At 54.8% G+C, this 25,537-nt stretch overlaps 2 protein-coding genes across 14 annotated transcripts in view; one reads left to right on the top strand and one right to left on the bottom strand.

The window, feature by feature from the left end:
* The window catches only part of MAD1L1 (mitotic arrest deficient 1 like 1), a 353,278-nt gene extending 351,230 nt beyond the window's left edge, over positions 1-2,048 (top strand). For all 4 annotated transcript variants that reach the window (XM_080556171.1, XM_080556172.1, XM_080556169.1 and 1 more), the window contains one exon: positions 1,100-2,048. In XM_080556171.1, the coding sequence (XP_080412297.1) occupies positions 1,100-1,258 (159 nt within the window). In that variant the 3' untranslated portion in view covers positions 1,259-2,048. The remainder of the gene's footprint in view (positions 1-1,099) is intronic.
* A 131-nt stretch (positions 2,049-2,179) lies between these two features.
* ELFN1 (extracellular leucine rich repeat and fibronectin type III domain containing 1) overlaps positions 2,180-25,537 on the bottom strand; it is a 114,882-nt gene continuing 91,524 nt past the window's right edge. For 8 of the 10 annotated variants that reach the window (XM_080556161.1, XM_080556167.1, XM_080556166.1 and 5 more), the window contains one exon: positions 18,221-21,788. In XM_080556161.1, the coding sequence (XP_080412287.1) occupies positions 18,978-21,368 (2,391 nt within the window). In that variant the 5' untranslated portion in view covers positions 21,369-21,788 and the 3' untranslated portion in view covers positions 18,221-18,977. Of the gene's footprint in view, positions 9,686-18,220; positions 21,789-21,894; positions 24,152-25,537 lie in introns of those variants that run through there. The other 2 variants (XM_080556165.1, XR_013939583.1) reach the window with 2 other exon arrangements.

Raw genomic sequence — 25,537 nt, 5'->3', positions numbered from 1 at the left:
GAACTGACACATACACGAAAAGTTCATCGTCAGAAGTGTCCAGGCTCCTGAAAACATGAAACCAGGAACAAACGGGTTCCTTGGGGCCCTCGGCGATTATCACTTCCCGTCTCTCCCAGCAGGTAAAGCCCTGTTTTCCCTTCACGTGGCAATCCCTGCTCTGGTTCTTGGCATCCTTTTTGGGGCGGGGGCTGTCCCGCTGCCGCTGCCCCCAGGAGACGCTGGCTCTGCCAGGCACCGCTCGCGCTGCCCCCCTCGGCTGCGAGGGGAGGCAGAGCTGCAGAGCAATTAGGAGAGGGAACATTTTGAAGAGGAAAACGGCAGGGGAAAAACATTAGCATTTGTACTCTGATGTTTTTGCTGTTTATTAATAAACAAGCAGCTTTCGTGCCTCCGGAGGCAGGAGAGGCTTCAAGCATTCCTTCCTTCTCTTGCATTTAGCTTTTTTTTTTTCTTCTTGCTTGTTTTATATGTTACAGGAGATTTGTAATGTCTTCCCACATGTTGAGTTCCCTCATTTTCATGTGAGCGTCTCTGGAATAATTCCTCTGGAGCTCTTGGCTGCAGGGCTGATTTAAACCTCCTGAACACGTGAGGGATGCGGGGCGGATCAGCAGCTGGCTGGGGAGGAACAGCACTGGGTGCCAACAGGTCCGCTAGCTCCCTCGGGAGTGGGAGGACTTTAGGAACGAGTCTTTTTCGTGGAGAGGAAGCTCTTGTATGTAGCTCCTGCCACCCGAGCCCCAGGTGGTGGTGACGGTGACACTGCGGTGGTCACCCTGGCTCTGTGCTGGCGGCACAGCCTGGTCCCCGTGGGGTCTCCAGGATGATGGAACCACTCTGCTCCCCACCACGCTGCTTGCTGTCGGGGAGGCTCACGCGGGGGTTTCTGCACGGAGACTTTGGAAAGGCAGAACTCAGTAACAGCCCAATTAAAGCGTGCGTCGAGCACCTGCTCTGCGGCAGATAACAGTGCCTTGATTACAGGCGGATCCGCACCGAAGGAGGCTGCGGAGCGAGGGCTCTAGCTCTCCCCTGCGTGGTGGGAGGCGAATTAAAACCCTGCTGTATTAATGGGCTTGCTCTGCTTTCCCCTCAGGCCTCCAGCTCCTCCGGTGGAAAAATGCAGCTTCTGGAAACGGAGTTCTCGCGAACCATCCGGGAGCTCATCGACCTGCACCTGCTCCGCCAGGACAGCATCCCGGCCTTCCTCAGCGCCCTCACCCTCGACCTCTTCAGCCGCCAGACCATCACTTAGCTCGCCCTGATCTCGCCACCAGACAGGCCTGGAGCACCCCCGGACAGGACGGTGCCTCACCCTTGGTGTTCATGAGGTACCAAGGACAAATTCTCCCCTCATACCCTTTATTCATGGCGTTGAGTTGCTTCTGTTTTGCGGGAAACTCCTTATTCCCACTTCTTTCATGTTGACTCCCAAACCCCAAACCCCACCTTTTCCCCTGAAAAGCATCGTTTCCCTCCTGTGGGAGGGCAAGTCTAGCTCCATCCCAGGGCTCTCTTGTGCTAAGGCCCACTCCCCACCTTTGAACTGTAAAATGCATCCGTAACTCCCCAAACCGTCTCAGCATCTCTCTGGGAAGGCGGTGGGAACTGCTGGTTTGAGGAACCACACTTTTACCCAAAAGCATCCCCCAAATCCAGGCCCTGGCAGAGAGACCAGCATGGGCTTTGGGGATGGCTGGTGCTTCCTGCTCTGCCATCACTCAGCAGACGAGAACAAGCATAAATGGACTTCTGAAGACCCTACTCCTTGTGTTGCGTGGTGTGCTCGGATGTCACCCACATTCTTTTTGTTCCTCATGGAGGCTCTGGGGCCCTTGGTTATCTCAGGAATGTGGAAGGTGGGAGGGAGCTCTTCAGGGTGTGCTCACTGCTGCCTGCTGCCAGGCCGCGGGCACCTCCTCACCTTGCTGGGGTGGCCCTCCTCCCATGGGAAGCTTCCCCCCTCTGGGGACACCCTGGAGTCTGACGTTTTGTGTTACAATGGATACTTCTTCTATCCTGATAATAAAGTGTCACTTCCCAAACTGGGCGTACGACTCCTTCATTTGGGAGGTACACCATGGTCTCCCTGTGCTCTCCCACGTGTGAAGCAGATAACGAACCAGACGTCGATGGGTTGATGCTGGTACTGCCCTGAGAAGGGAGGACATCGTTACTTCAGCTTTTCCAGGCAAGTCTCAGTCATGCTGCAAACAAGATTAGTTTGTTAGGAACTTCTGTGTACATCGATGGCCTCTTGATAACAGCAGGAGTGCACTTCCTGCGCTTGAAGAGAGCGTAGCAATGAGCGGGCTAGAAAGCTAGCTTAGGTGCCTGCAGTGACTGCAGACCTGGCCATCCGTGCTGGAGTCATTCGGGGACCTGTCAAAGTGTCGACAGGCCCAGAAAGAGCTGCTCCAGCCCCAGCTGCCGGGAAGCGGTGGGACAGGCGTGCGCTCTGGGGAGCCTGCAGGCCCCATCTCCCCAGCCCTCCTCTCCACGGGGTTTGCGGTGAAGTGCTGCCGTCGGAGTGAAAGGCAACAGCAAAAGTTTGGCGTTTTCTCTTCCGCTTGAAGAAGTCCTGGTGGAAGATGAATTGCCTGGCATGCTGTGCCAGGGGAACGCTGCCTGATTCATATGCGCAGCGTGGCACCGAGAGTCGCCTTCCTCAGTCATGGGGAAAATGAATCATGACGTCAGCCCCGTTCGGCTCCTCCGCCAACACAATAGCAGATCCTGGCTGCCTCGAAAATTTTTCTCCTGGCTCCTCGCAGGAGAAATGAAGTAATTAATAAGTTTACAATAAACCCTCTATCTTAGCAAAACACGGGTGAGGCGAGAAGTGATGCTGGAGAGTGACAAGGGAAAACGTGTTCTGCCCGCTGGAAAGTTGCCTCCCAAGAGGGAAAGGATAATAGGTTGGGGTAGAAAAAACAGTGGTCTTCCAAGGCTCCTTCGGTGGAGAGGAGACACGGATAGCTACTGCTCTGCACCCCGTTCTCCCAGCGACTGATTTGTTCAGCTGAGTTTAAAAGCCGACACACCTGAGAGAAAAGTGCGGTGAAGACGGGGGCTTGGCCAGATGTGCCGCATGGTGCTGTGCCTGGTGCTGGGAGAGGGGTTTGGAAGCTGCTGGGAGAGGGATTTGGAAGCTGCTGGGGTGTCCTGCTGGGGCCAGCAGCATCCGTGCCCTGCTGCTGGTGCCTGACGCTGTTGGATGGTGAGCAGACTTGGGCACTGGGTGAAAACGACTCTTGGGAAGCTCCAGGGCTTGCTCACGGAGCCCGGGAGCACTTGCGTGGAAGCGTGACCGTTGTAAAGCCACCTGTGGGACACAGGCTGGTGGTCGGGCTTGGGGCAGAGGAGCTGAGACTCCCCAGCTTACAGCTCGGGCTCAGACACCGAATTCAGGATGAAGCCCAGACAGGTGGCCGAACCCTACCACGGTGCCAGCTCCCGTCTGTACCACCATCATGAGTAACTGCAGTGCTAGATTTCCCCGTGATCACTCCTTCCTCGTGGAGCCAGCCAGCCTCAGGGCTCTGCCACCACACTTGTCCCCCCGTGCTCCCCCTCCGCCGGGGCAGTGCAAACAGCCGCGGCTTGCCACGGTGCTCCGGCAGTTTCCCAGCGCTCCAGGTGCCGGGTACACAAGTCCCATCTGTCTTCTCTTGTCACTCGCAAAGCTCCAGCCCTCTTTGCAGAAAATCATTTTAGAAAATCTTGGGAGATCAGTAATAAATTTGCAGTTGGTTGGAGGGGAGAGGCACAAGTGTTAACAAGTGTGTGTATGCTTGCTGGGTCTCCGTGCACGCTCACTGGGTTTATGTGCTATAAGCTGTAAAATGTGATTTATTAATGCACGGCTGAGGGACTGTGTGTGTTGGAGCACTGTCTTGTTTGCAGTGTTGCCTGAAGCTTCCCTTCACTCAAACTGTCGCGAGTCCCCACTCCTCTCCTGATCAACCCTTTTTATCTGTGTGCACAAATAAATATTAAGCAGGGGCGAGGAGCTGTCAGGAGCTGCCACGCGGCCCCTGAGCGCAGCAGAGCTCTTGGCTAAGGTGGGTACCGCGGGGTCTGTGCCTCCCTGAAGGTGGCACCTGTGAGCCTGGAGCCTTTTGCTCCCCCTGTCTCTTCTGGCATCGCTGCTTGTTGTTTGCGTCAGCCTGGTTGTCCTGGGAGTGATGCCTGAGAAGGGACCTGGGAAACTCTTTTGGGACGAGCCGTGGGAAGCTTGGGGTGCAGCTCGGGTGTTCACAGATAGGGATGAGCACAGACCATCCGTAACTCGCAGTGGTGGTGTGCAGCCGTGGCACAGAGCCTGCCGGAGGAGCCATGTCCATTGCCTTGCAGGGCTGAGGGAGGCCACTATGGGCAGCCCAGGGCTCTGGATTTGCAGGACAGCCTCGATGGAGGAGGATGAGCCTCCCCAAATGCCTCCTGCTGCTGCTGCTGGGGCTGGCGGAGACCTGCTCCAGCTCGGCACGTGGTGACCGAACTCTGCCTGCCCGTGAAACTCCAGCACCACAGGCTCTGTAAAATGGGAAGGTCGCTTCCCAGTCACGGTGTCCCAACCCCAAGGCTTGGAGTTGTCTGAGCCCAAACGCAGCCCTGTGGTTAGCCCGGGCGGGCGGCAGCATCCCGCAGCCGCCCAGCTGCGGCGCTGGCTTTGCTGCTGGTTCCCTGTGCTCCCCGCAGCTCCTTCCCACGCGCCGAAGAAACGCAGCACAACAGCACTCCTTTTCATTTCACAACCCCAGCAGCGGGCTGAGAGACAGCTGAAAATGGCGTGAGTTGGGCTGGCGGGTGAACGTGTCAAAATAAACCTCGGCAGGGAGAGGCAGAGCCTTCGTGGGACATCACCAAGGAAATGCCGGAGCCCGGCAGCCAATGATGCTCGGTGCGGGCGATGATGCAGCGGAGGCAGGTCTGGTTCTGGTACAACAATGAGCTGTTCGAAGACGGTGTAGGGAAAGCAGTGACGGTGGCAGGTGCCAGGTGATCGTAGCTGACAACTGTGTGTGGCTGACAAGGCGGCGCGGTGGCTGGGGAGGCCAGCACGGGCTCTCCACGCCGGCGTAAATCGCACCCGCGCTGCCTGCTGTGACAGCAGGGCCGGGTTTAATGGCAACGATGCTAAAAGTTGCATGATATTTAAAAGCTACAAAATGCATCCGCTCTGATCGGAGGAGTGATATTAAATAAATAAATAAATAAATAAAAAATCAGCCAGGCTTTTTTTTTTTCAGGAAGTCTTTTTTAAATATTAAAATCCCCAACCTTCCCAACAGGAAAGCTTTTTCGAGCTAAGAGGAGCGGCTGAACGGCATCTGATGGTATCACATTGACACAAGTGTCTGAAAAAATAGGGTAGGGATGTATGATCCGTTCTGAAAAAGAACCCTAGCTAATAGGAAATATGCTGATGCTACTTTTAATTTCATGACTCAGGTTTCTTGCAAAATTGATGGGAATCTGTGCTGGAGCTTGGTTACGTTAAAACAGTTCTCTGCTGCTTGTTTTTTTTTCCCATTTGTTGCTTCTCTTTAGGAGGAATATTATTAGGAATTGTTCTGGTACTCAGGGGGCTCTTCAGACGTTATCTGAAAGGACAGTGGAGCAGTCTTGCTTTAGAAAATCTGGCATCCGAATAAATAAAACGGTTGGCTCCAGAACCATTTGCATACACCTGAAGAAGACAAAGCTGCCCTGTGGGTTTGGGAGCACAACGGCGGCTGCGAGGTGGAGGGAGCAGCCCCGGTCTTCGCACCCAAAGCACCCCCGAAGCACCACTCGGCTCCTTCGGGCCGGGTCAGGTCTCCCTCCTGCTTCCCCAGGATGGGATCAAGCATCTCCCGGCCCCCTCCTCCCTGTGCTGATGAGTTATTAGTGTTGCTAATTTTACCTGGTGCTGCTTACTTCTCTATGTGACAGGTTGTGTTGTTTTGAACTCTCCAGCTGACTGATTGAGCTCTCTTTAATATTCCCCGGTTTACTTTGAATTCTGTTTGTTGGCTGTTGCTTGTTGTGATTTTGGTTGTTTTTCTTTTATCCTCCCACTGCCTCTTTTTCCTCCCTGGTCCCTCTGATGCCTCTTCAACCTGGAACAAAGCCAGCGACCATCAGGAGGTCACTGAAACACAGACGGTTGTTGGGTTTAAATAAGGACTGGATAATTTTATGACCATTAACAAGACTCGCTGCTATGCAAGCTAGAATAATAAGGGCAATCATATCTCATGGTTCGGGGAGCAAGCTGATTGCCTGTAGGGACTGAGAAGGTAATTCTCCATCCCTGACTCCCCCAAAACATTACACGATTGACAATGTGCACTGGGCAGGTCAAAGGGAAGGAAGCCACAGACGCAGGAGGAGGTGCGAGGCACGGGGCTTTGCTAGAAGGCGAGAGCATTCCTGTGTCACCACATCACACTCCTTTTATCCAGTGATCGTAGACTTCTGGCTCCAACACAATGGAAAAGTTTTCCCAGGTGGGTGAAAGGCTCCGAAGTCCAGCAGAGGAATCTTTCCTCTCTCCACGAGCATCTACAGGGCAATGCTTGTGCCGTACAATTATAGGTGCTTTGTTTTGCGGGTGGTGGTGGCTGGTGCATCTGTCCCCAGAGCCCCTGCAGAAAAGCCGTGTCCCTAAAGGGAAATAAGAGCATGAATCTCGCTTAGGTCTCTTTTCTCAGCTCGTTTTGGGAGTCGCACTGCAGCCCCTGGGGATGTACGTGGTATCTCCCCTCCGATCCCGTTAGCAGGCACAGCGCCCTGGATGGGCACGCTCCCAAGCGACAGCTCCGCTCGCCGGGACTCCCAGCAGGGGAAGGAGCGACCTCGGAGAGGAGGCGAAGGCAGGGAAGGAACCAAACCCACAGGGAACCGAGCTGCTCATCCCGGCAGCCACGCTGAGAGGAGGAGGAGAGATAAGAGCCCTCCAGATAACACTTCTCTCTTGGGTGGCTGCGTCCTGCCAACAAAGGATGTCTTTGGGCAAGTCCGTAGGTACCTAGCGCTTCATTTTAACACTCAGGTTGCCTGCCCAGCACATCAGTACCCCAAACACCGAGCCCTGGCCTTCTGCGGGCACAGCATCACCTGTGTGTTTCCAAACAGGTCATGGGGTTTGTCACCCAGTGTGCGTACAGCACGAGGTGAGGATTATAGGTCTGAAAAATCACCCATTAACGTCTCCAGCTTGTTAGAAAACACCACATGCAGACTAGATCGTAGGCACGCTGGTGACTGATTTTAAGGGATAAACCATAATTAACAGTCTGTAGCAGCACTTTTTGTTTAATAACACCCCGGCAGAGCTGGGAGGTGTGAGGAAGTCGATGGGCGAGGTGGGAGCCCCAGCTCTGAGCCCCGTGGGTGACCGCCGCGGATGGTTTGGGTGAGCGGGTGGCCGTGGGTGGTGCTGGCACCGCTGTGTAATGTCACCGTGCTGCGTGGCCCCACGGTGCAGGAGGAGATGCCTGATCCTGCGTGCAACAGGCACACGGTGTCTTCATTTAAACCACACCGGGCTGGCACCGGGAGGTGTGGTTTGCATCTCCCAGGGTATGCTGGCCATGGTCAGGAGATTTAACGGGGCACGTTGTGCACCTCTCTTGGCCACCAGACTGGCGGCCCCGCAGCACCTCCAGCAGCACCCAACTCCACCTCCACCTCCTCGCTCCTCTCCTCAAGAAGAGGAGGAGGATGGCTCACGGGGCTGACACAGAGACGGCCCCAGGGTGAGGAAGGCTCCAGCCCCAGCCCCCAAACTCGCCCCGTTTCCATCACTGCTGTTCCCCGGCTTCACGGTTATCTGTGGCCTTGTGCAGTCCCCAGGTCCTGCAACCGGTGTTAAATGTAATGAATGATCTTGTCCTCCTTGTTTGTCTCCTCTTTAGTGTAACACTGTAATTAGCTTAATTACCAACAGATTCGTATTTTTTTTTGGTAACTTAAAATGGAAATTAAATTTTGCACCAGGTTTTACAGGCTGTTAACGGGAATCGAATAATCAAGCCTGACTCCAAGTCCTTGAAAATGAGTATTAAAAAAGGTCTGGATTTGCATATTCATGTTTTTAATAGGGTTCAGAAGGTATATTTGCAACTGATGAAAAGGATTAATTAAGCCTAATTTGCATAGGAAGAGCAGTTTAACCCCTTGCATCCTTGCAAGGCAGAGACTGACAGGTGGAACAACAGGGCTGGCTGCAGGAGAGACGCCGGCAGTGTGGTTCCTGGTGGGAGCCGTGTCCTGCTGAACGTAACTCCTGTGTGCGAGGAGGGCAGGACCCGGGGGAGTCCAGGATCCCAGCACCACCCCAGCATGGGCCCCCCATGCCCACAGCCACCTCTGCCCCCCTACCACGGTGGTGTACAACCATGGTGTCCTATGGCGATGCCAGCATCACCTGCCCCTGTGTCAGGTCTTGGGGTAAATCACGCAGCTGCTCCTGGCATGGGGTGCTCTGCGCAGCTCTAATGCAGCTCCCAGAAACGTTTTTTGGTAAGGCCAGCTGGTTTTCCTGAGCTGGTCACACCAGGGCTGCCCCTGTGCTGCAGGTTTTGGGAGAACCTGTGGCTGCTAGGGTCACCAAAACCTTCATCTGCTGGCTCAGCTCTGTTTGGTTTTGTTTCTTTTTTCTCAGCGGGGCTGAAGATTTTGGGGGGTTAAAGGCACATTAGGGCAGGGTGAGGACAGGGTGTCTGCTCCCTGTACTGAGGCTGAGGCTGCGCCCTGCAAGCCTGCAACCTGTGAGACTTCAGGGGAAGGGATGCGGAGCTGCCTGCACCTAAATCCCCGCTGGCACCCCTGGCACAGGGAAATCAGTGCGGGCTCACACAGCTCTGCCCCATCCTCACCTAGGACAAAGTGTATAACCCCCCCCCCAAAATCCACCATCCCCCTGCCCTGCAAAGCAGAGTGGGAACCTGACGCTTCCCAGGGCCCTCCTTAGCTCAGAACAGAGCACAGCTTTGAGTCACTCTGAATGTTGCTAAAAAGTGGGAAAAAAATAAATAAATCAGGCATTCATTTTGCTTCAGCAGGTGGTGCGCTGCGTTCCCCTTGTAATGCTTTGGTAGCGTGTGTTGCTAATTATTTTTCGGGTGGAATTTGCTGTGCACAGCGCACGGGGTTCATTAGACAGAGATGGCTTTGAAGTGGCGTTTGGAATTAATGCTGGCATATGTAAATGTTTCTTGTGCCATGGAAAAGCTGGCTATAAATGATGCATGAGGTCCAGCGAGAGAGATACTTGCTTTGTTTATACACACCCACCGGGCTTCGTTATGCCAAAAGCAGGCAGAGGAAAATCAGCGGTGTCTTGCACAGTCCATATAGCTGCTTCCTGGCTGGACGTGAGCGTTTAGCAGAACTTAGCACGGCCTCGCCAGCAAGCAGCATCCCCAGTTCCCCCCCTCGGGGACGTGTCAGCACCCTGGCAAGGCTGCGGCCGCCTCTGCCCGGGTCCCCCAGCCCAGGAGGACGCATCCTGCCCTGTAAATCCTCGAGGTTCTGACCCCTGCACCTCGCCCAGACAAACCCCCCCTGGGTTAGTGGTAAGGCTGATCTGAGGAGTGCCCGCTCTGCTCTTCCTCCTCTTCGTCCTCCCAGCACTGGGCTCATGGGACCGTGCAGCAGCAGAGGTGGGGGACGCTTCGCTTTAGAAGAAACCCTGAAAAAAAAGAGAGAAAAACCACCGAGCTCACAACCATGACTGAATGCAAGCATGGGGAATGCAAGCTCCCCCAGGCCTCGTTTCCACCAAAGAGGCCTTTCCAGCCCAGGAAAGCCCAGCTCTGGGCTGGTCTCTTCTCATGCTTTCACAGATGACTGTGACGAGACCTGTGCCGCAGCAAAGCAGGGTCTGGAGCATCACTGCACCGAAAGTTGGGCACCTCCGTGGGGCAGGTGAGCGTCGGGGCAGTTCCCTTTCTCTGAAGCACTGAGGCCTGTGCTTTAGTGGGCGTCTAAGCTGTTAAGGCCAGGAACGCCACGAGGTAGGTGGTATAGGAGAAGTAGTGGCAGACGGGTGTGTGCAAAAAGCTCAAGAGGCGCCTTGCAAAGCACCATCACCCAGCGATGGCTGTCTCAGGTTAGGCATAAATGAACTTCACACCGTTCCCACCAGCAGCAACACAAAAAAAAGGAGTTTTTAGCCCCAGGGCTGTGTGATGGGCAGTGCAGGGACCGATTCGGGCAGCGCACAGCACCGACAGCAGCAGCAGGATTTGAGGGAGCCCCTGGGGCTCAGCATGAAGCCCCTGGCAGTGGTACGGCTCCACGGGCTGGGGGTGAGTGGGGCTGAGCGGCTCCGTGCGGCTGAGGGCTGCCTCTCCCCGGCTGGTGCCCTGCACACCCGGCCGGGAGCACCCCCAGCCCTCGGCCACCTCCCCATAACCAGGAGCGCTCCTGGCTCAGGCGCTCGCCCGCTGCTCTGCTGCTGCTGCCAGGAAGAGGGGCTGGGACCCACCGAGGTGCAACCGCGCGGCGTTTCCTCTGCGGTGTTTACAAAACGGCTTGCTCATCAAACACGGGGGAGCTGTTTACTTTTTAAGTAACACAAACATGAAGCGCCTCCGTTTTTATGGCCCTTTGGAAGGCCGCCTGCTCTCACCAGCCCCAGTGCCTGCCAAGACGGGGCTGCACCCCGGGGTGACCCCATGCCCAAACCCCACTGACATCCCGACCGTACCCCTGGGGACACGGGCTCAGGGCTGCTTCCCAGGCAGGAGACACCGGGTCTGGGTGCTGGAGACCCGGTCCCGTGCACCCTGCAGGCAGGCCAGACCTCCAGGTGAGCTCCCTGTAGCGGGTCCGGCCGGACAAAGACGAGGCGAGGCAGGAGCTGGGTGAGGAGCTGTGACCGAACGCTGCTTCGTCGCCCGGTTCCCACTTCCCACTGTTTATTTACCAGCACGTTGGAGAGCAGCAATCTCTTCCTCATGCCTTATTGAGAAGCTCAGCTGTGAAACAGCTAAATGAACCATCCCTTTTTATTAGCCTTTGGACTTAGCAGAGGAGCAATCAGTTAATGGCTGACCAGTTTTTGAAGATGCTAAGCACATTACAAGTGCTAAGTATTATTATTTTCCCTGCGATGTTTTATTTTTCCCTCCGAATGCTCAGCTGAAATAACCCTCCCAATTACATTAGCCGGTTTCATGTGTTCTGCTCAGATTAAATGCGGTGCCACTTACAATCCCCTCACCTCTCTGGTTTCCAGCTCTCTGCAAGCCTCATCCTAACCCCTGCTTCTCAATCCTGGGCTGAAGCAGCCTTCGCCCTGGGTCCAGCATCTGCCCCAGCCTTGCTTTGGCTTCCTAAAAAGAAACGCATCCGCACTGCTTCCCCGCAGGCACCTCAACCTCTGGCTCCTTCCTCTTGCATATTTATTTTTCTTTCTTAATCTCGCAACCTTTCTCTTTCCTTCCAGCTAAATGAGCTCCCTGGATAAGCTGTCTCCTCCCACTTGCTGCCATCTCCCTAAGATGCCTGCCGCTGCTTTGGATTCATCTCCTCAGGGAAAGGGTAAGGGGTCAGCTGTCCGAAGGGGCGCTCTGCGCCCTGGTGCCAGCCAGATTTGCCTTCCTTGCCCAGAGACCGGTGGCCACGTCCACCCGTGGCTTTGTAGGGAAGGATGGGACTGGCTCAGAGTGGGGAATCCAGTCCTTTCCCATAGCTCTAGGGCAGCGATTGGTGGCCGAGCCCTTCACAGCCGTGGTCAGGCTCTCCTGGGTCTGCTGGTGCTCTGGCTGCCATCGCTGGCGTCTCCTTGGCAGCAGGGATGGTCTGTCCGGGTCCTTACCTCTGCTGTGGTTCACCTGGGCTGCTAGCTGAACATGCGAACGCAAAACAAACCAGAAAAATAGCAGGAAAGGACACGCTGGGGTTGTCTGCTCCATCTTCCTGCTCCAAAGGTGGGCTGGGGCGGGGGCTTCCCAGACCCCCAGCTGGAGGAACCCACCAACCATATCAGAAAGGGTTCAGCCACCTCTGGTGGTGCAGGGCAGCCCCCAGCCCTGCTCCAGCACCTCTCTCTCATCCTTCCAGGCCCTCCTGAGGGCTGTGCCAGGACCTGCCTGATCTCCAGGACGGTGGCGAATCCACAGTGGGACTGTGAGATGGGAGCCAGACCAGAAGCCAGCCCCCATCTCCCAGCTCCCCTCCCTCCTGGCTGCGAATCCAGCGTGGAAATAGGTTTGGGATGGCCATGCTGTGCAACCTGCTCTCCCCAGGCTCCCGGCACGCCTTCCCCCGAGCCACGAGGTGTTCATTTGGCTGCCTCCTAGGAGCCGCGATCACCCCGCGAGGCTGGAGGAGGCTGCGGAGCAGCGCAGGGGCTTGTCAGCTGTCAGCGCGTGAAGGATTTCTCATGCGTCGGGCTGCCACATGGCTGGGATTTCCCAGGCAGAGATGTATGTGTGCAGACTCTGTGGTGGGTGGTAGTGTTGTTACAGCCAGAATGATCTAAGGATGTAGCTGAGATAAGGTTTGTGGGGAGAGGTAATATCTCTTATTGCAACACCTGAGACGGATGGAAAAAAAAAATCATGTGGGCTTTTGGGCATGCAGGCTCTTTGTCAGCCTGAACTGAGCCAGATGTGCAGGGGATGTTTCAGACTGGCCGTGGTGGATGGTTTGTGCCCTTCAACTCCATGGTCACTTGGGCAGGGGGCCGCTGGCTCTGGCAGCCCCTTAAACCAACTCCCCAAACCGCTCCTCACCTTCCCTGCAGCACAGATCCCAGCTGGGACAGGAGGGCACAGCTGGAAGAAGCAGACTTCAGGCCCCAGCTGCAGGGAATGGAGTCTTTGTTTCTTGGCTACAAGTGTGGTGGAATTAGATGATTAATTAATTTAGCTGCTTCATGTGAAAAGTGCCAGTGTTTACCTACGAGCCCAGAGATGAGCTTTGGCAGTACCCAGAGGCCTCCTGCCGCTCGGATGGGCTGGGAAGCTCTTGATCGCAGGGCAGGAGATGCCCAAGGAGAGCTCTGCTGTGCGAAATGCTGAGAGAGAGAAAGATTTAAGAGGCCCCCAGCAGGGAGAAGCTGCAGATACAGAGCACAAACTTTGGGGCATCCCATCACAGCCCTGAAGCTCGGGGCTCAGGCAGGGGCAGGATGGGGTGAGCCAGACCAGAGGACCTGGGGAGCTGCAAGGGAGGCGAGTGGGATGGGAGGGAAGCACGATGCTGTGTGCGGGGCTGAGTGCTTCCTTGCACAGCTGGAAGCACTAAAGAATGTGATAGAGCCAGAAGAGAGCCCAGGAGATGAGCAAGACAAGGTGGGGGACAGCACTTGTGCGGCTTAATGGAGAAGATGGGCCAGGAGAGAAGAGCTCATTAGAAAAGGGCATTGCACAGTGAGGAGAGGAGAGGCTATAAACCACGAGAAAGCTGATAAAAGACAGAAATGAAAATCTTTTAGTCCCAAAGAAAGCAAGGCTGGAGTACATTAATGAGCTCTTTAATGGTGAGGCAAGTAAAGGTGAGCAGCAAATGGCTATTTCCAGACAGCAGAGCTGAGTGGGAAAAAACAGATGTTGGTGGGGTGCAAGAGGCGATCAGCACGGAGAGGAGCAGCAGTGCACCCCCTGTCATTAGCGTTGCCATTGAATTATTAAAAAGGCACACACACACCAACTCAGACTTGGCAGACTCTTTTGATTGCTCTGCAGGGACAGAGAAATTGCAGAGGGCGGGAAATAAGCGCTTTCCCACCTGGTTTGGACCAAAAAGAAAGGGTGGAAAACCAGAGTGAAAACTGGCACCTTGCCTGGCTGCTCCCCAGGCAGTGGAAATCCCCATCCCTGACACTTCTGTGTCTTCTCATCCCTTGCGCAGAGGAAACAGTGTCCAGAAAACTGTTTTCACTCTGGATCAGGTGGTTGCACTTTAGTAAGTCCTGGAGTGGGGAGAAAAGTGGGAATGAGCAAGGCTGGTATTCCTGCATCTAAGGAAGGGGCAGTAGGCTGTAGCAGTGAAATACTTCAAGACTCCTGATAAAATTACCAGGTGAACAAACTCAATTTGCAGTCCAAAAGGGTGAGCGAGCTGCTCAGCACCGCACTGAGAGCTCTGTTGGTTTCTGATGAGCCCATCCACGAAGCCACGTGGTGGCTGCAAAGCTGTCAAGGTGACATTTGGATAACCTCCACTGACTTCCTGGTGATGCTGGTGATCCGGCTGAGAAGGGTACAACAGAATACGGTACAAAAAAAGACGTGAAAAAGTGGGGTGTGAGTCGGTTCAAGTGAAGCCGAAGTGCTCCAAGCCAAGGTGAAGCCACCACGTCGGCTGCTCCAGCACCACTGGCCGTGCCCGCCGGCTGCTGGCTGCCTTCAGCGCCTCGGGCACCGGCTGGCAGCAGTGGCTGGGTGGCAAAGGAAAGGAAACGTGTCCTGCAGCTCTCCCCGAGGAGCAGCTGTACCTCCAGACAGCACGGAAGGACAGGACCTGTTCACACCACATAAGGCAGGGCTGGGGCTTTTCCCAGAGAACCCCTTCATGCCCTGAAGACCATCCCTGCTCCTCTGCTCTGTCCCCGTGTCGTGTCCCCATGAGGCCACACGTCCAAGCCCTGCGGTGGTGGCACTGTCCCCACGCGGCACCACGCAGGAGGGGCTCGAAGTGCGCCCTAGGAGAGCTCGCACAATGGTGAGCCGGTCCCAAAACAGGCAGGGATGCCCGAGTGCCACACTCACTTTCCCCTCGTTGTCATTCCTCACCCTGACAAGCACTCACAAATGCAAATAAATTCTGACTTTGGCTCCCAAACTCTGCTGCCTGCGCTAAAAATAGCCCAACGCAGTGCGCGCTGGCTCCGAGCCCCCTCATCGATCCGGCCCAGCAGCACAGCAGCTCGCCCCGCCGTGGCCCTCAGTCGTCCCCTGCACCCTTCCTCACCCAAATTAGTGGTGTGATGGGGCCAGAACCCTCCACCTTGACACCCCCTACCCCTGCTAACCTGCCTGTCCTGCAGTCGTGGTGATTTATTGCTCTGGAGCACGACAGGCAGGCTGCAGCGGTGGGGCATTGTGCTCTCCATCACTGCGACGAGCTGGGAAGGCTTTGGGCGATACAGGTCTTGGTTTGCCACGACCCAGCCCCGGCAGAGCATCAGGAGGGAACTAAGGCATTTAAAAGCTACCCAGGCTGTAGGCGTCCCAGCCTTCGCACCACGTGGCAAGCTCTTTTGCTGGTCCCGGGCAGGAGCGAGCATTGAGCTGTGGGTGCTGTGGGCTCTGGTTCCCTCGCCAACAAGAAGCTGGCTTTGCTGAGATGACGGGGAAGGGGTCGGGGTGGTCACGTTTAGTCCTCGCCTTGGTTTTGCCCTTGAAGAATTATGTTTTAAACAACAGCCATTCCGTGGACATGGCAAGGGCGTCAGTGAATACATTTATTGATGGCCCTGGGGCTATCGGCGGCGTCCTACGGCAGAGCCCTTGGGGAGTGGGATTTCCATACAGCGGCTGCAGGGGGTGGGCAGGGCTGGGAGGGAGCAGTAGGATGGGGACAGCTGAAGGGGCTGCTGGTGATGGCAGGGAGCAGAGAGCAGGTGCAAGGGCATGTGGGCCCCAGACGAGCTTTAGGGGAGCAGAAACCCTGGGAAGTGGTGATGGAAGAGTGAATTCTGGCCAGCGAGGAAATTTCTAGGGGCAGCTCAGGGCAGAAACAGCAACAGATCCCTGCACTCCTTTCCTGTGTTTCTGAAAAACAGCTGCCTCTGGGAGATGAAGGATGCGAAGAACAGAGCTCCCCAGGCCCTGTCCTGAGACACCCAGGTTGGTCCCTGCGTTGAGCAGCGGGGTGTGGGGGATGGTGGGACTTCTTCCCTCTTCTTGTCTGGCTTTTTTCTCAGCTCGTCTTGTGGCATCTCGCTTGGAGGGACATGGACCATGGCTGCCAGGAATGTGCTCCATTGTGGAGGAAAGGCCAGGAGGCAGCAGCACGGCCACTGCATAGTCACCCGAGGCATCGCTCGGAGCCCTCTGACCTCCACAGCGTGCCCCACTGACTATGGGTAGGGGACTCTGAATGGGGATGAGCCTCCCCTTGGAGCCAGAGGGACCTAGACCTTTTCTAATCCTCCTGTTCTCTAACCGCAGGGTTTGCATCTGGGAAGTGTTTAATTTTGAAAGGCCAGTGCTGCTGTATCACATTTCCTGCTCTGGTCTCTGTTGGTTTATGACCAGTGAAATCCTGGTGTGAAAACAAAATTGGGCTTTGATTTCATCTGCCCCTGCTGTTTTATGCCACTAACAACTTTGCTTTTCTATAGCGGCTTTTATTCTAGGAGCTAAACGGGCTTCACAGACAGACGATTAATTAATTGAGCCTCCCCGGCCAGCCTATGCCCTCGGTGCCACAAGGATGAGTTTTGCAGAGGAGGAAACAGAGGCTGAGAGGAGCAAAACGATGCCCCGGGTGCAGGGGTGAGCTTGCTGCTGACGGGGAGATGGTCATGATGGTCTGGACTCGTGTGAGACTGGTCTTAGTGGGGGAGTGACCGAGGAAGGTCTGTTTTTTTGGGGAGGACCATTATTGCATCACCTGAGCCCATGTTGACTCATGAACTGCTTCTGAGTCCTGCTTCTCCAGGGGGCACTCAGGGCTTCCAAAGGAAAGGAGTTCAGGCTGAAGGGTTTGCGCTGGCCCAGGTGCCATGGCTGACCTTCGGGGAGGGACCCGTGGTGGCACTAGGGACAAGGCAGGGCTCACCCTCAGCTCCGTTCTCCCAGTCCTGCGCGCTAACCGGTGAGCAAGACGCAGCCCCACGAAGCTGAGCACCGTGGGGAGGCTCTGGGGCACCTGGAGGAGGTGGAGAGATGTGCCTTCGCTTATGCAGAGTGAATATGTTCTTGGGGAAATTGCTTTTATTATGAAAGCCTGCTAATGGTTTGTTGTCTACACAAATAACCGTGGGGAATGAACTCGTGCACTTCCCAGCCTGCTCCGTGTCTTCCTGGCTCAGCTCCTTTCTGAGCAAACATAACCTTTTGCAAGAATACCTGTCAAAATCACTTTGAAATATTGAAATAACAGGATGGGATGTGGTTTGCTGCTGGGCCCTAGTGCTCCTCTGTCAGGACTAAGGATGTACCAAAGAGATTTGTGAGCAGGAGGCAATGGAAGGACCCTGGAAAGCAGCAGGGCCCCAAAGGGCTGCCCTGGGGGAGCTTGTTGCCTCACTGGGCTGGCTTGCTGGGATCCCACATGCTGCTGGGGGAGCAGAGCACCTCCCTGAGCCTAATGTGCCCCCTGGTTTTGTCAGTCGTGGGATGAGGCATGGGGGTTTGCAACTCAGCTGGAGCTAATCTGGGCAAAACTGTGTCCCTTGGCAGCATGGGATCGGCTTCCCGGTCCGAATGCCCCCCTCCTCCTGCTCACCCCACGAGTAGGGCATCATCTGTGTATGTTAGAGAAGGGGCAAAATGCTGCTGAGACTTGGATAGGTATGGTACAGCAATGGCTGAAGGGCATGCAGCTGCTTGGCTGGGCACCATGCCCCAGGACCATCCTCTTCCCTTCCAGCCTTGGAGTCCCAGGGGTCCCCAGGATGTCCATCTCTGAAGCTACTCGTGGGAAATGGGAGCACAGCTGGCCCGTGGGCAGCACCAGGGCTGCGGGCAGGAGGTGCCGCACTCGCTGCCAGGTGCACCGGGCATTTGGGGTTATCCCTGGGGAAGCCCCTGGGTGTGGGGCAGTGGGAATCCCAGCAGTGAGGGGCAGGACCCACTGTAATTGCTCTTGATCTGGGCGAGCTGTAAATGCTTAGTGTCTACTCCCTCAGTAAAATCACCCCTCAGTGATGTCCCTCCCTGGAGAGCAGCAGGAAGGTTTCTGCAGTAACTCATCAGCAGCTCCCCATCCTGTTGATACCTTTTGATTTTCAGGAGAAATCCCATTGCTGGGTGGCACCCGCTCAACCAGGAGCCCTCCACTTCTCATCCCCTTTCCTGTTCACACCTGTAAGAGTGCTGGTGATTTGCTTTTCTGGGTACGCGCCTTTTTTCTTAGTGCACTTGGAAGTGATCAGAGTTTGGACATAAACAATCACTGGGAGAAATCAAAAACAAAGAGGAAACCCAAATGCTTCCCCCAGCCTCCAAAACACCTCCTCAACCAACCAAGAAAAAACTCCTTCAAACCGAACTCCATCTCTTTCTCTAAAATCCATGATTAAAACCTGGTACAAACAGGTGAATATAGATATATATATATATATTTTTAGTAGATGTAGTATTGATTTTTTTCTCCTCTCTCTTTCTCATTATACAGCAAACATTGCAAATATAGAAATTTTCTCTGTACAATTAACGACGTCGGTTTACAATGCAATGTGTGGTAAAACCTCTCAGTGAGTGAAAATGTGAACGGGCCTTCAACCGGGTGAAAGTCTAAACTGGAAGACTCCGTTTGCAAAAACAGCCCAAAGGATGGATCTCCTTCTGGTCTCTTTTTGGTTTGTGTTGCTGTTTTTGTTGCTGTTGATTTTTGGAAGGGAAGGAAGGAAGAACACAAACTGTTCACAAAGAATCCACAAAATCACAGAGTAGGGACTCATGCAATGCAGTACTGGGAAATGCCAGAGCTCTCTGCCCGCTCTTTCACTTTCTTTTTATATTCAATTTTTTTTTCTTTTTTTTTCTTTTTTCTTTTTTAGAAAAATCAGAATGAAACAAAACTTTTTTTTTTTTTTTAACTCCACAGTTTGTTTTGTAAAGTTTGTGTTCAAATTTGGTGCGTGTCTCACCAAAGTGAGGCCATTTTAATATCTCACTTTATATATTATATAGAATATTTATAGATTTCCATAATTTGTTCTCTCTTTTATTTTTTATTGATTCATTTATTATTATTATTATATTTTTTGTTTGTTTCAAAGACAGTCTGAATAAAAATAGCTGCTGCGGATTTCTTTTGGTCCAGTTAGTGTGTTAAGTCACGAGTTGTGTGAGGACTCAGGACTTTTGCTGGGCGGAGACGCCCTTCCAGTAGTCTAAGATGTCGTGAAGATCCTCGTCTTTGGCAAACTGGACCTTTTTGCGTAGGGCATGGCCGGCTGCCATGTACTCCTCCTCGTCTTTGTGCCGCTTGCGGTTGAGTTTGAAGCGCTCCCAGATGCTGTGCGAAGGTTTGCAGGTGTACTCGGGGCTGGAGGTGTAGCTCAGGTTGTGGTATTGGGGCGAGAGCTGGGAATAGGCCAGGTCTCTGGGGCGAGGACGGGTCAGAGGCTCCAGGATGGAGGGCTTTCGCCCCGCCATGCTGTCGTGCTGCTCCCCCTGGTGCGAGCCGGGGTACGAGTGCCGGTGTTCGCTGTACTGCCGGATCTTCTCCGCCTCCGCCCGCAGGATGGCCGCGGCCGGTGTCACAGTGAGGATGGTGTCGGTGGTGGGGGACGTCTTCTCGATGTATTTGGCTTCTGATTTGTGGCCCGATCCCTCGGAGCGGTAGGACCTGGGGCTCCGTATGGAGCCGCTGGAAGAGGTGCTGGAGCGTTTGGGGGCGGCCTCCATGCTGTGGTGCCGCTGGAGGGGGTGGTTGTAGCTTTCCTTGTAGACAGGGGAGAGGAACCCGTGCTTGCTGGGGATCTGCTCTGATAAGAGCACCAGCTGAGGCTCCACTGTGGAGACTGCCCCCGATTTCACCCCTTGGAAGGAGGTGGACTCGGATTTCAAGGCATCGATGCAGTTGTTGATGATCTGGTTCACCTTGTCCACCTCCTTGGCAATGGTGGAGATCTCAGCCACGGAGCTCTGGGTGTCCGGTGGCAGGGACAGCTCACAGTCTCGCCTCTCAGGCTGCTCCCCCGTCCTCACCTCCATGTAGTTGCCCTTGGTGGCCTTGGGGGTCTCACTGCTGTCGATCAGCTTGTACTGCTCGACCTCTCCAGCGGAAGGCAGGTAGGGGATGCGGGTCACCGTCTCCCCGCCCAGCATCTGTCCTTGGGACAGCTGGGTGATGCTGGTGGTCTCCATTTCTGGCCCGTATTTCAGCTCAATGATGGTCTTCTTCATGCTGCCGGCAGCCTTTTTGTGCTTCTCCTCTTGCTGGCGCCTTTTTCGGAGACAGTAATACACGACGCCCAAGACGATCACCATGCCAAAGAGACAGCCCAGGATTGTCATGATATAATGGGTGGCAGTGGAAGGGGTGGGCACTGGCTCCTTGCGGTTGGGTCTGGTGGGCGTGATGGTGACACAGGTGTGGTTGTACTTGGAGTATTGGTGGACAGAGACCACACAGTAGGTGTAATCTCTTTGTGCTACTAGGTTGCTCACGGTGATGTTCTCCTCCTTCTTCCTGAGCTTGGTGATCATGGAGGAGAAGCCGTTTTCAAACTGGGAGAGGATGTACATCTTGCTGAAGGGGTAGGGGATCTGCACGGTGAGGACGGCCGAGTTGTGGTTGAGGTGCTTCACCTGGATGTTAGGACGCACCTCTGTCTCGCCGATGGGTGTGAAGAGGGAGAACTGTGGGGTGGTGCCGTCACCGGAGGAGCACTCCTCCTCTGAGCACGGGCTCTCGGAGGGCGCCGTGGTCACTTGGTACCGGGGAGGGATAAAACGAGGGATCACAGTGTAGGAGCCACCGGTGCAAAGGGACGAGAGCATGCTCAGAGCATTGCGGTAGCCAGTCCGGCCTTGGCCTAACAAGTAGTAGCCCGTGTAGTCCGGTGGGGAGTCGCACTGCATCCGGTCATAAGTGCGTGTCATGTTGGTGAATGCCTCCAGCCATTGCAGGAAGCCGAGGAGCTCACAGGAGCAGTAGAAGGGGTTACTGTAGAGTTCACAGACAGAGAGCTTGTTTAAGCCCCTAAAAGTGTTGCTGTCGAGTCTCTGGATCCTGTTCATGGACAGGTCAATGTTCACTATGTTGGGGCACTCCCAGAAGGCGTTGGGGGTGACGGACTCGATGAGGTTGGCCTGGAGATAGAGGTACTCCAGCTTCCCCAGGCCCCGCAGGATGCCCTCAGTGAGGTTCCTCAGTCGGTTGTAACCCAGCTGCAGCACCTGGAGGTTGAACTGTCCCGAAAAGGCACCGTCCTCGATGTAGGAGATCTCGTTCTTCGTCAGGTTGAGGTATGTCAGGTTGCCGAAGCGGCTGAGCGAGGCGTACTGCACGCTCTTGATCTTGTTGTCGTTCAGCCGCAAGTCCACGATGGTGCTGTTGATCTGCTGGGGGATGGACTCGTAGGGGGGCTGGTTTTGGCTGCAGATGGCCAGCCAGACAAAACCCTTGTCCCCCTCGATGAGCCAGCAGTCCGCCCGCACCCCGCCGGCGTGCAGGAGGGAGACGGCTGCCACGCACACGCAGAGGGCTGGCGTCGCGGCCCACCGGCGACCTGCCATCTGGAAGGGCGGCGCGGAGAAGGGGCTGCTGGAAGCGGGGAGTGGGACGGGGGCCAGGAAGACTTGGGTTAGTGCTTCTTTGCTCTCCTCTCCCTTCTCCTCATGGCTTGGAGCCCGGGGGGAAGCGGCCGTGGCGAACAGGGACCTCGGTGCCCAAGGGGCTCGGCAGCCGCCGGCCAGGGGCTGCTGTCAAGGCCTGGGAGGCTGGGGCTGGTCCCGCATCACCAGGTCTCTGGCATCTCAGGGAGGGAGTCATGAAGTTAGGTGCTTGTGCGGAGCAGCCTCTCTGGCTCAGAGATAAGCCTTCCTCTCGTTTTTAACAGTACATCTCCTTGTTTTCTTTTTGCTGCCCATCGTGGTGCCGGTCCCCATCTCCACGTGCCTCCTGGCTGGCTGTCCTTGCTTGGTTCCTCAGCTCACCTGCGCAAAACAAAACAAAAGCACAAGCTCAACACAAAGGGCAGACAATTAAAGTCTAGCAGCATCAGAGATGCACCCAACTACCCTCTTAATGTTAGCCTCTTGCCTTCTAAATCCAGCTGCCACCTCTCCAGGGCCTTTGGTTAATTCGGGCACAGCCAGTGCGGTTTGGCATCACTAGGGCAGGTGGTCACTGCCTGCAGACGTCAGCCTCTAAGTGCATCGACCAGCGTCACGTTACAGGCAGGAGGGAGAACAACGCACATCCAGTGCACCGTTCGTCTGACCTATTTAGGTGTCTACCTTCAGAGGAGAGGAGTGGTGCCCCAGAAGTGTCTGTTCCTCTCTGCGGAGAGCAGATGAAGTCTAGACAACTCACTCTGATGTAGATTTGATGCTGCAACGTTTTGCTGAGGGGAATCCTATCTGTCGCGCGTGCTGGTGCGTGCAGCAGCAGTGCCCACGGAGGGGGATGCTGACTGAGGACGCCGTGTCTCCCTGACTGCATTGCTGTGTGGCGGCTAGGATAAAGCCCAGCATCAAGCACCTGGCCTGCTTCTGGGAACCTGAGCAGTAGTTTCAGGGCACTGCTTGGCTACAAGGCACGCTAGCTCAATTGCCCACCATCTGTTTTCCTTGTCTGCCCCAACCTTCCAGAGAAGGAGTTGCCCACAGCTGGGAGAAACATCATGGCTTATCTAGAAATTCCTTCTTGAGACTTTCAACAGAAACAGTAGCTCTGGTTGTCTCCCTGTCCCCAGACAGACTGTAGGAAGCAGGAAAGATACCACCAGCACTTCTTGAAAACACAGCTGGTAGGAAACTGAGGCTTCTTGAGCATCCATGAAAGAGATGGAGGGACACGTCATACATCTGAGCTGTGTTTCATTAGATCTGCAGAGTAGTGTAAATCCAGAACTTGGTTTCCAATCCATTTCCCAGTGCCCAGGCAGTGAATGGATGTCCTGGGTGCTGCCCTGCTGCAAACCATGAGAGGCGTTCAGACACCATACCATCACCCTCATCCTGGAGAAACCAGATCCCTGTTTTCCAGCCATGATACCAGGTGGTGAAGCAGACCATGTTTCACTGCAGAGAGCTCTGTTAACCATTCACAGCTTATACTTCAGTAAACAGGCTGGTAATAACAAACAGTGAAACAGTTTATTTGTTCTTTCTGGATCGCGAAGTGAGTCTGTTCCCTGGTGGGATGGCTGGGTTTCCATTACGTACATAACAAGATCTGCTTTTGCATCAGCTCCGTGGCGTACGAGGCTCTCCAGCCACCTTGTCTTCCAGCAGCTCTCCCACCAGGTGGTAGAAACCTGGACTTTAGCGTGCGTTTACACTGCTATTCGAGGCGAAGTCCTCATATCACTGCAGAAATACTGACATTGAGGGTAAACCCCATTTCTGGGACCAGTACCTGTGGCACCAGAAGGAGCACATTTACAAGGACATGCTGTCCCTCTCTGGAGTGCTCTGTCAGGACCTGGTAGCTCATTTTGGCACATCTGAGTCCTTGGATCTGGCGAGGAAGGGACAGGGACCGTGTCTCCCCCACTGATGGGGAGGCATTGGCTGCAGTGCTGGGCTGAGAGCTGTCTGCCGTCACATCCCTCCCGGCACCGGGCAACTCAATTAACCTCCCTGCTCTCCAGTCTCCTCTCCAGTTCCGTGAGATAATGATAGCGCATCACGGGGCTGTGGGAGACTGAATGACAGTGCCCCAAGCTCCTCTCGTTAAGATGAAAGTCAAGTCAGATGCGTTGAGCTGCAGGTGGAGACTTTCGCTCCCTCTGGCTGGGAGCTGGGCTCTGGATGTGCCCGTTCTCCTCTGCCACAGGGATCAGCCTGGTCCCCAGCCCCTCCGATTGCCTCCTGTGGGGTGCACATTGCCCATAAGGATGTTGGAGGAGGTTAGAGATGAGTAGTCCCGGCCTGCGGAGCCATCAGCAATGGGTTGCCCCAGCTGTCCCCTGGGGATGGATGGCATGGAAGTCGCCTTCCGTGCCCACAGCCCTCTCCTTTGCTGCAAGCATCTCCTGCAAAGCCACACCAGCCTTCTTCTTGCGGGGGAGTTTCCTGTTGCCATGTCTCTGGGGAAGCCGCAGCCTGCAGCCCATATCAGAGGGCATTAGCTAATGGAGCAGGACCATCCTGTGAGCAAAGAGCAGAGACAAGACCCTCCAAGGACCTTGCCAGGCTGGCCTCCGTATCCTCTTCATCAGCCCCGTGCCTCCCTCATCTAATCGGGGGTGTCTGGGGTGAGGAAGAGTGACTGTAAGCAACTCAAACATACTCAGTAAGGTTCCTGCTGTGTGTTTTCTCTTCTTTGCCATGCGTTGCGTATCAGACGAGTCCTTTCCAACAACAGAAAGGAGAAAAGACATTTTATCAGCAGCCCGAGTTTAATTTCAGCTCATTAAAGCAAGCAATTTGCTGGTTTATTTGCTTTGCAAAGTGTGAATAAAACGACAGCATTAAGGAGATGTAAGAGGGGCTAATCTCCCCTTTTATTAGATTGCTGGGACATGACTGGGGAGTGGAGAAGTGGTCTTGTTGCTTTGCATGGAGGAGATAACTGTTATCTTGTTGGCTTCTGAAAGCCGCCTTCCAGCATCACGCCGACATGGGTGCATTGGGTGTGCGGCATCAGCCAGGCACCGAGGCGGGATGGGAGCGGGGGCACTCGCAGCGGTTCCAGCACGTATCCCCCTAACAGCAGATAACAGAGATCCAGGAGGTTTCTTTGATTTTATCTCCCATCTAATCTTCCTTTTCTGCTTCTGAAATCCTGGGCGGGATTCTTGCAGTTTAGACATAGAGCAGCTGGTTGGATGAGCAACTTTTGCTGTTCCTGATCTCCTGTGGCTGGGACATGGCTCTGGAGGGTGAGGGAGAGGCTCCCCCTCTGCCTCCTTTTCCCCATGGACTGCAGAAAAATCACTAAGAAAATCTATGGTTTTAACCCTCCTGCCTGACTGATTTGTCTTTGCCCAGCTGTTCTGGCTTTGTGCTCCCGGTAACCCGATTGTACACCGCTTTTCCCAGTCCTCTGACCCTTCACAGAGCCGCCAGGGAAAACCTGGGGACAAACCACCTACAACTCTGAAGTGAAAAGCTACCGGGAAAGTGGAGATATGGGGTTCTTTTTCACTGATCGTGAAAGAAGCAAAGGCGAGGAATGAAAACAACAGCAATGTTTTGAAATGATTAAACTAAATCGGAGAAATGTTGAACCCTGGCTGACAATGACAACAGGCCGTGGCCATGGGGAGGCCGTGGGGCAGGCAATATTCCTTGTGAGAGTAACCTGTGCACTGTGGATACTGCTGTGTTTCCCTTTCCTTTGGCTTTCACAAGGCAGCATGGTGGCCTTGGCCAGCTGAGAAGCTGTCAGGCTTACATGGCTCGCAGAGACCAGTAAATGGGCAGTGACGACTCCCTCGCTGCTTGCTGCTGCTACGCACTGCCTCTGATCTTCAGTGTCCCTGCTGGAGCCCAGATCCAAGCCTTGCCCTGCTGATCCTCAGCACTGATACTGATGCTCTCCCCTCCTACTTGTCCCTGCTTCTCCAGCCCTGCTTCTTGCCAACAACCCAGCAGCAAACTGATTTTGTGATCTCCATGAGGCTGCAGCCTGCACTGGATGGACAGCACCAGCCTTGTCCTCCGGCAGCAGAGGTGGTAAGGAAAAGGCAAAACTGTGGCTGCTCACACCAGTGCAGGCTGGCTGGAAGTTTTTG

This window comes from Anser brachyrhynchus (assembly GCF_964034855.1).
Source record: "Anser brachyrhynchus genome assembly, chromosome: 15".
NCBI lineage: Eukaryota > Metazoa > Chordata > Aves > Anseriformes > Anatidae > Anser > Anser brachyrhynchus.
Note: the sequence above shows the minus strand (reverse complement) of the source record. Positions and strands in the feature narration are given on the sequence as shown.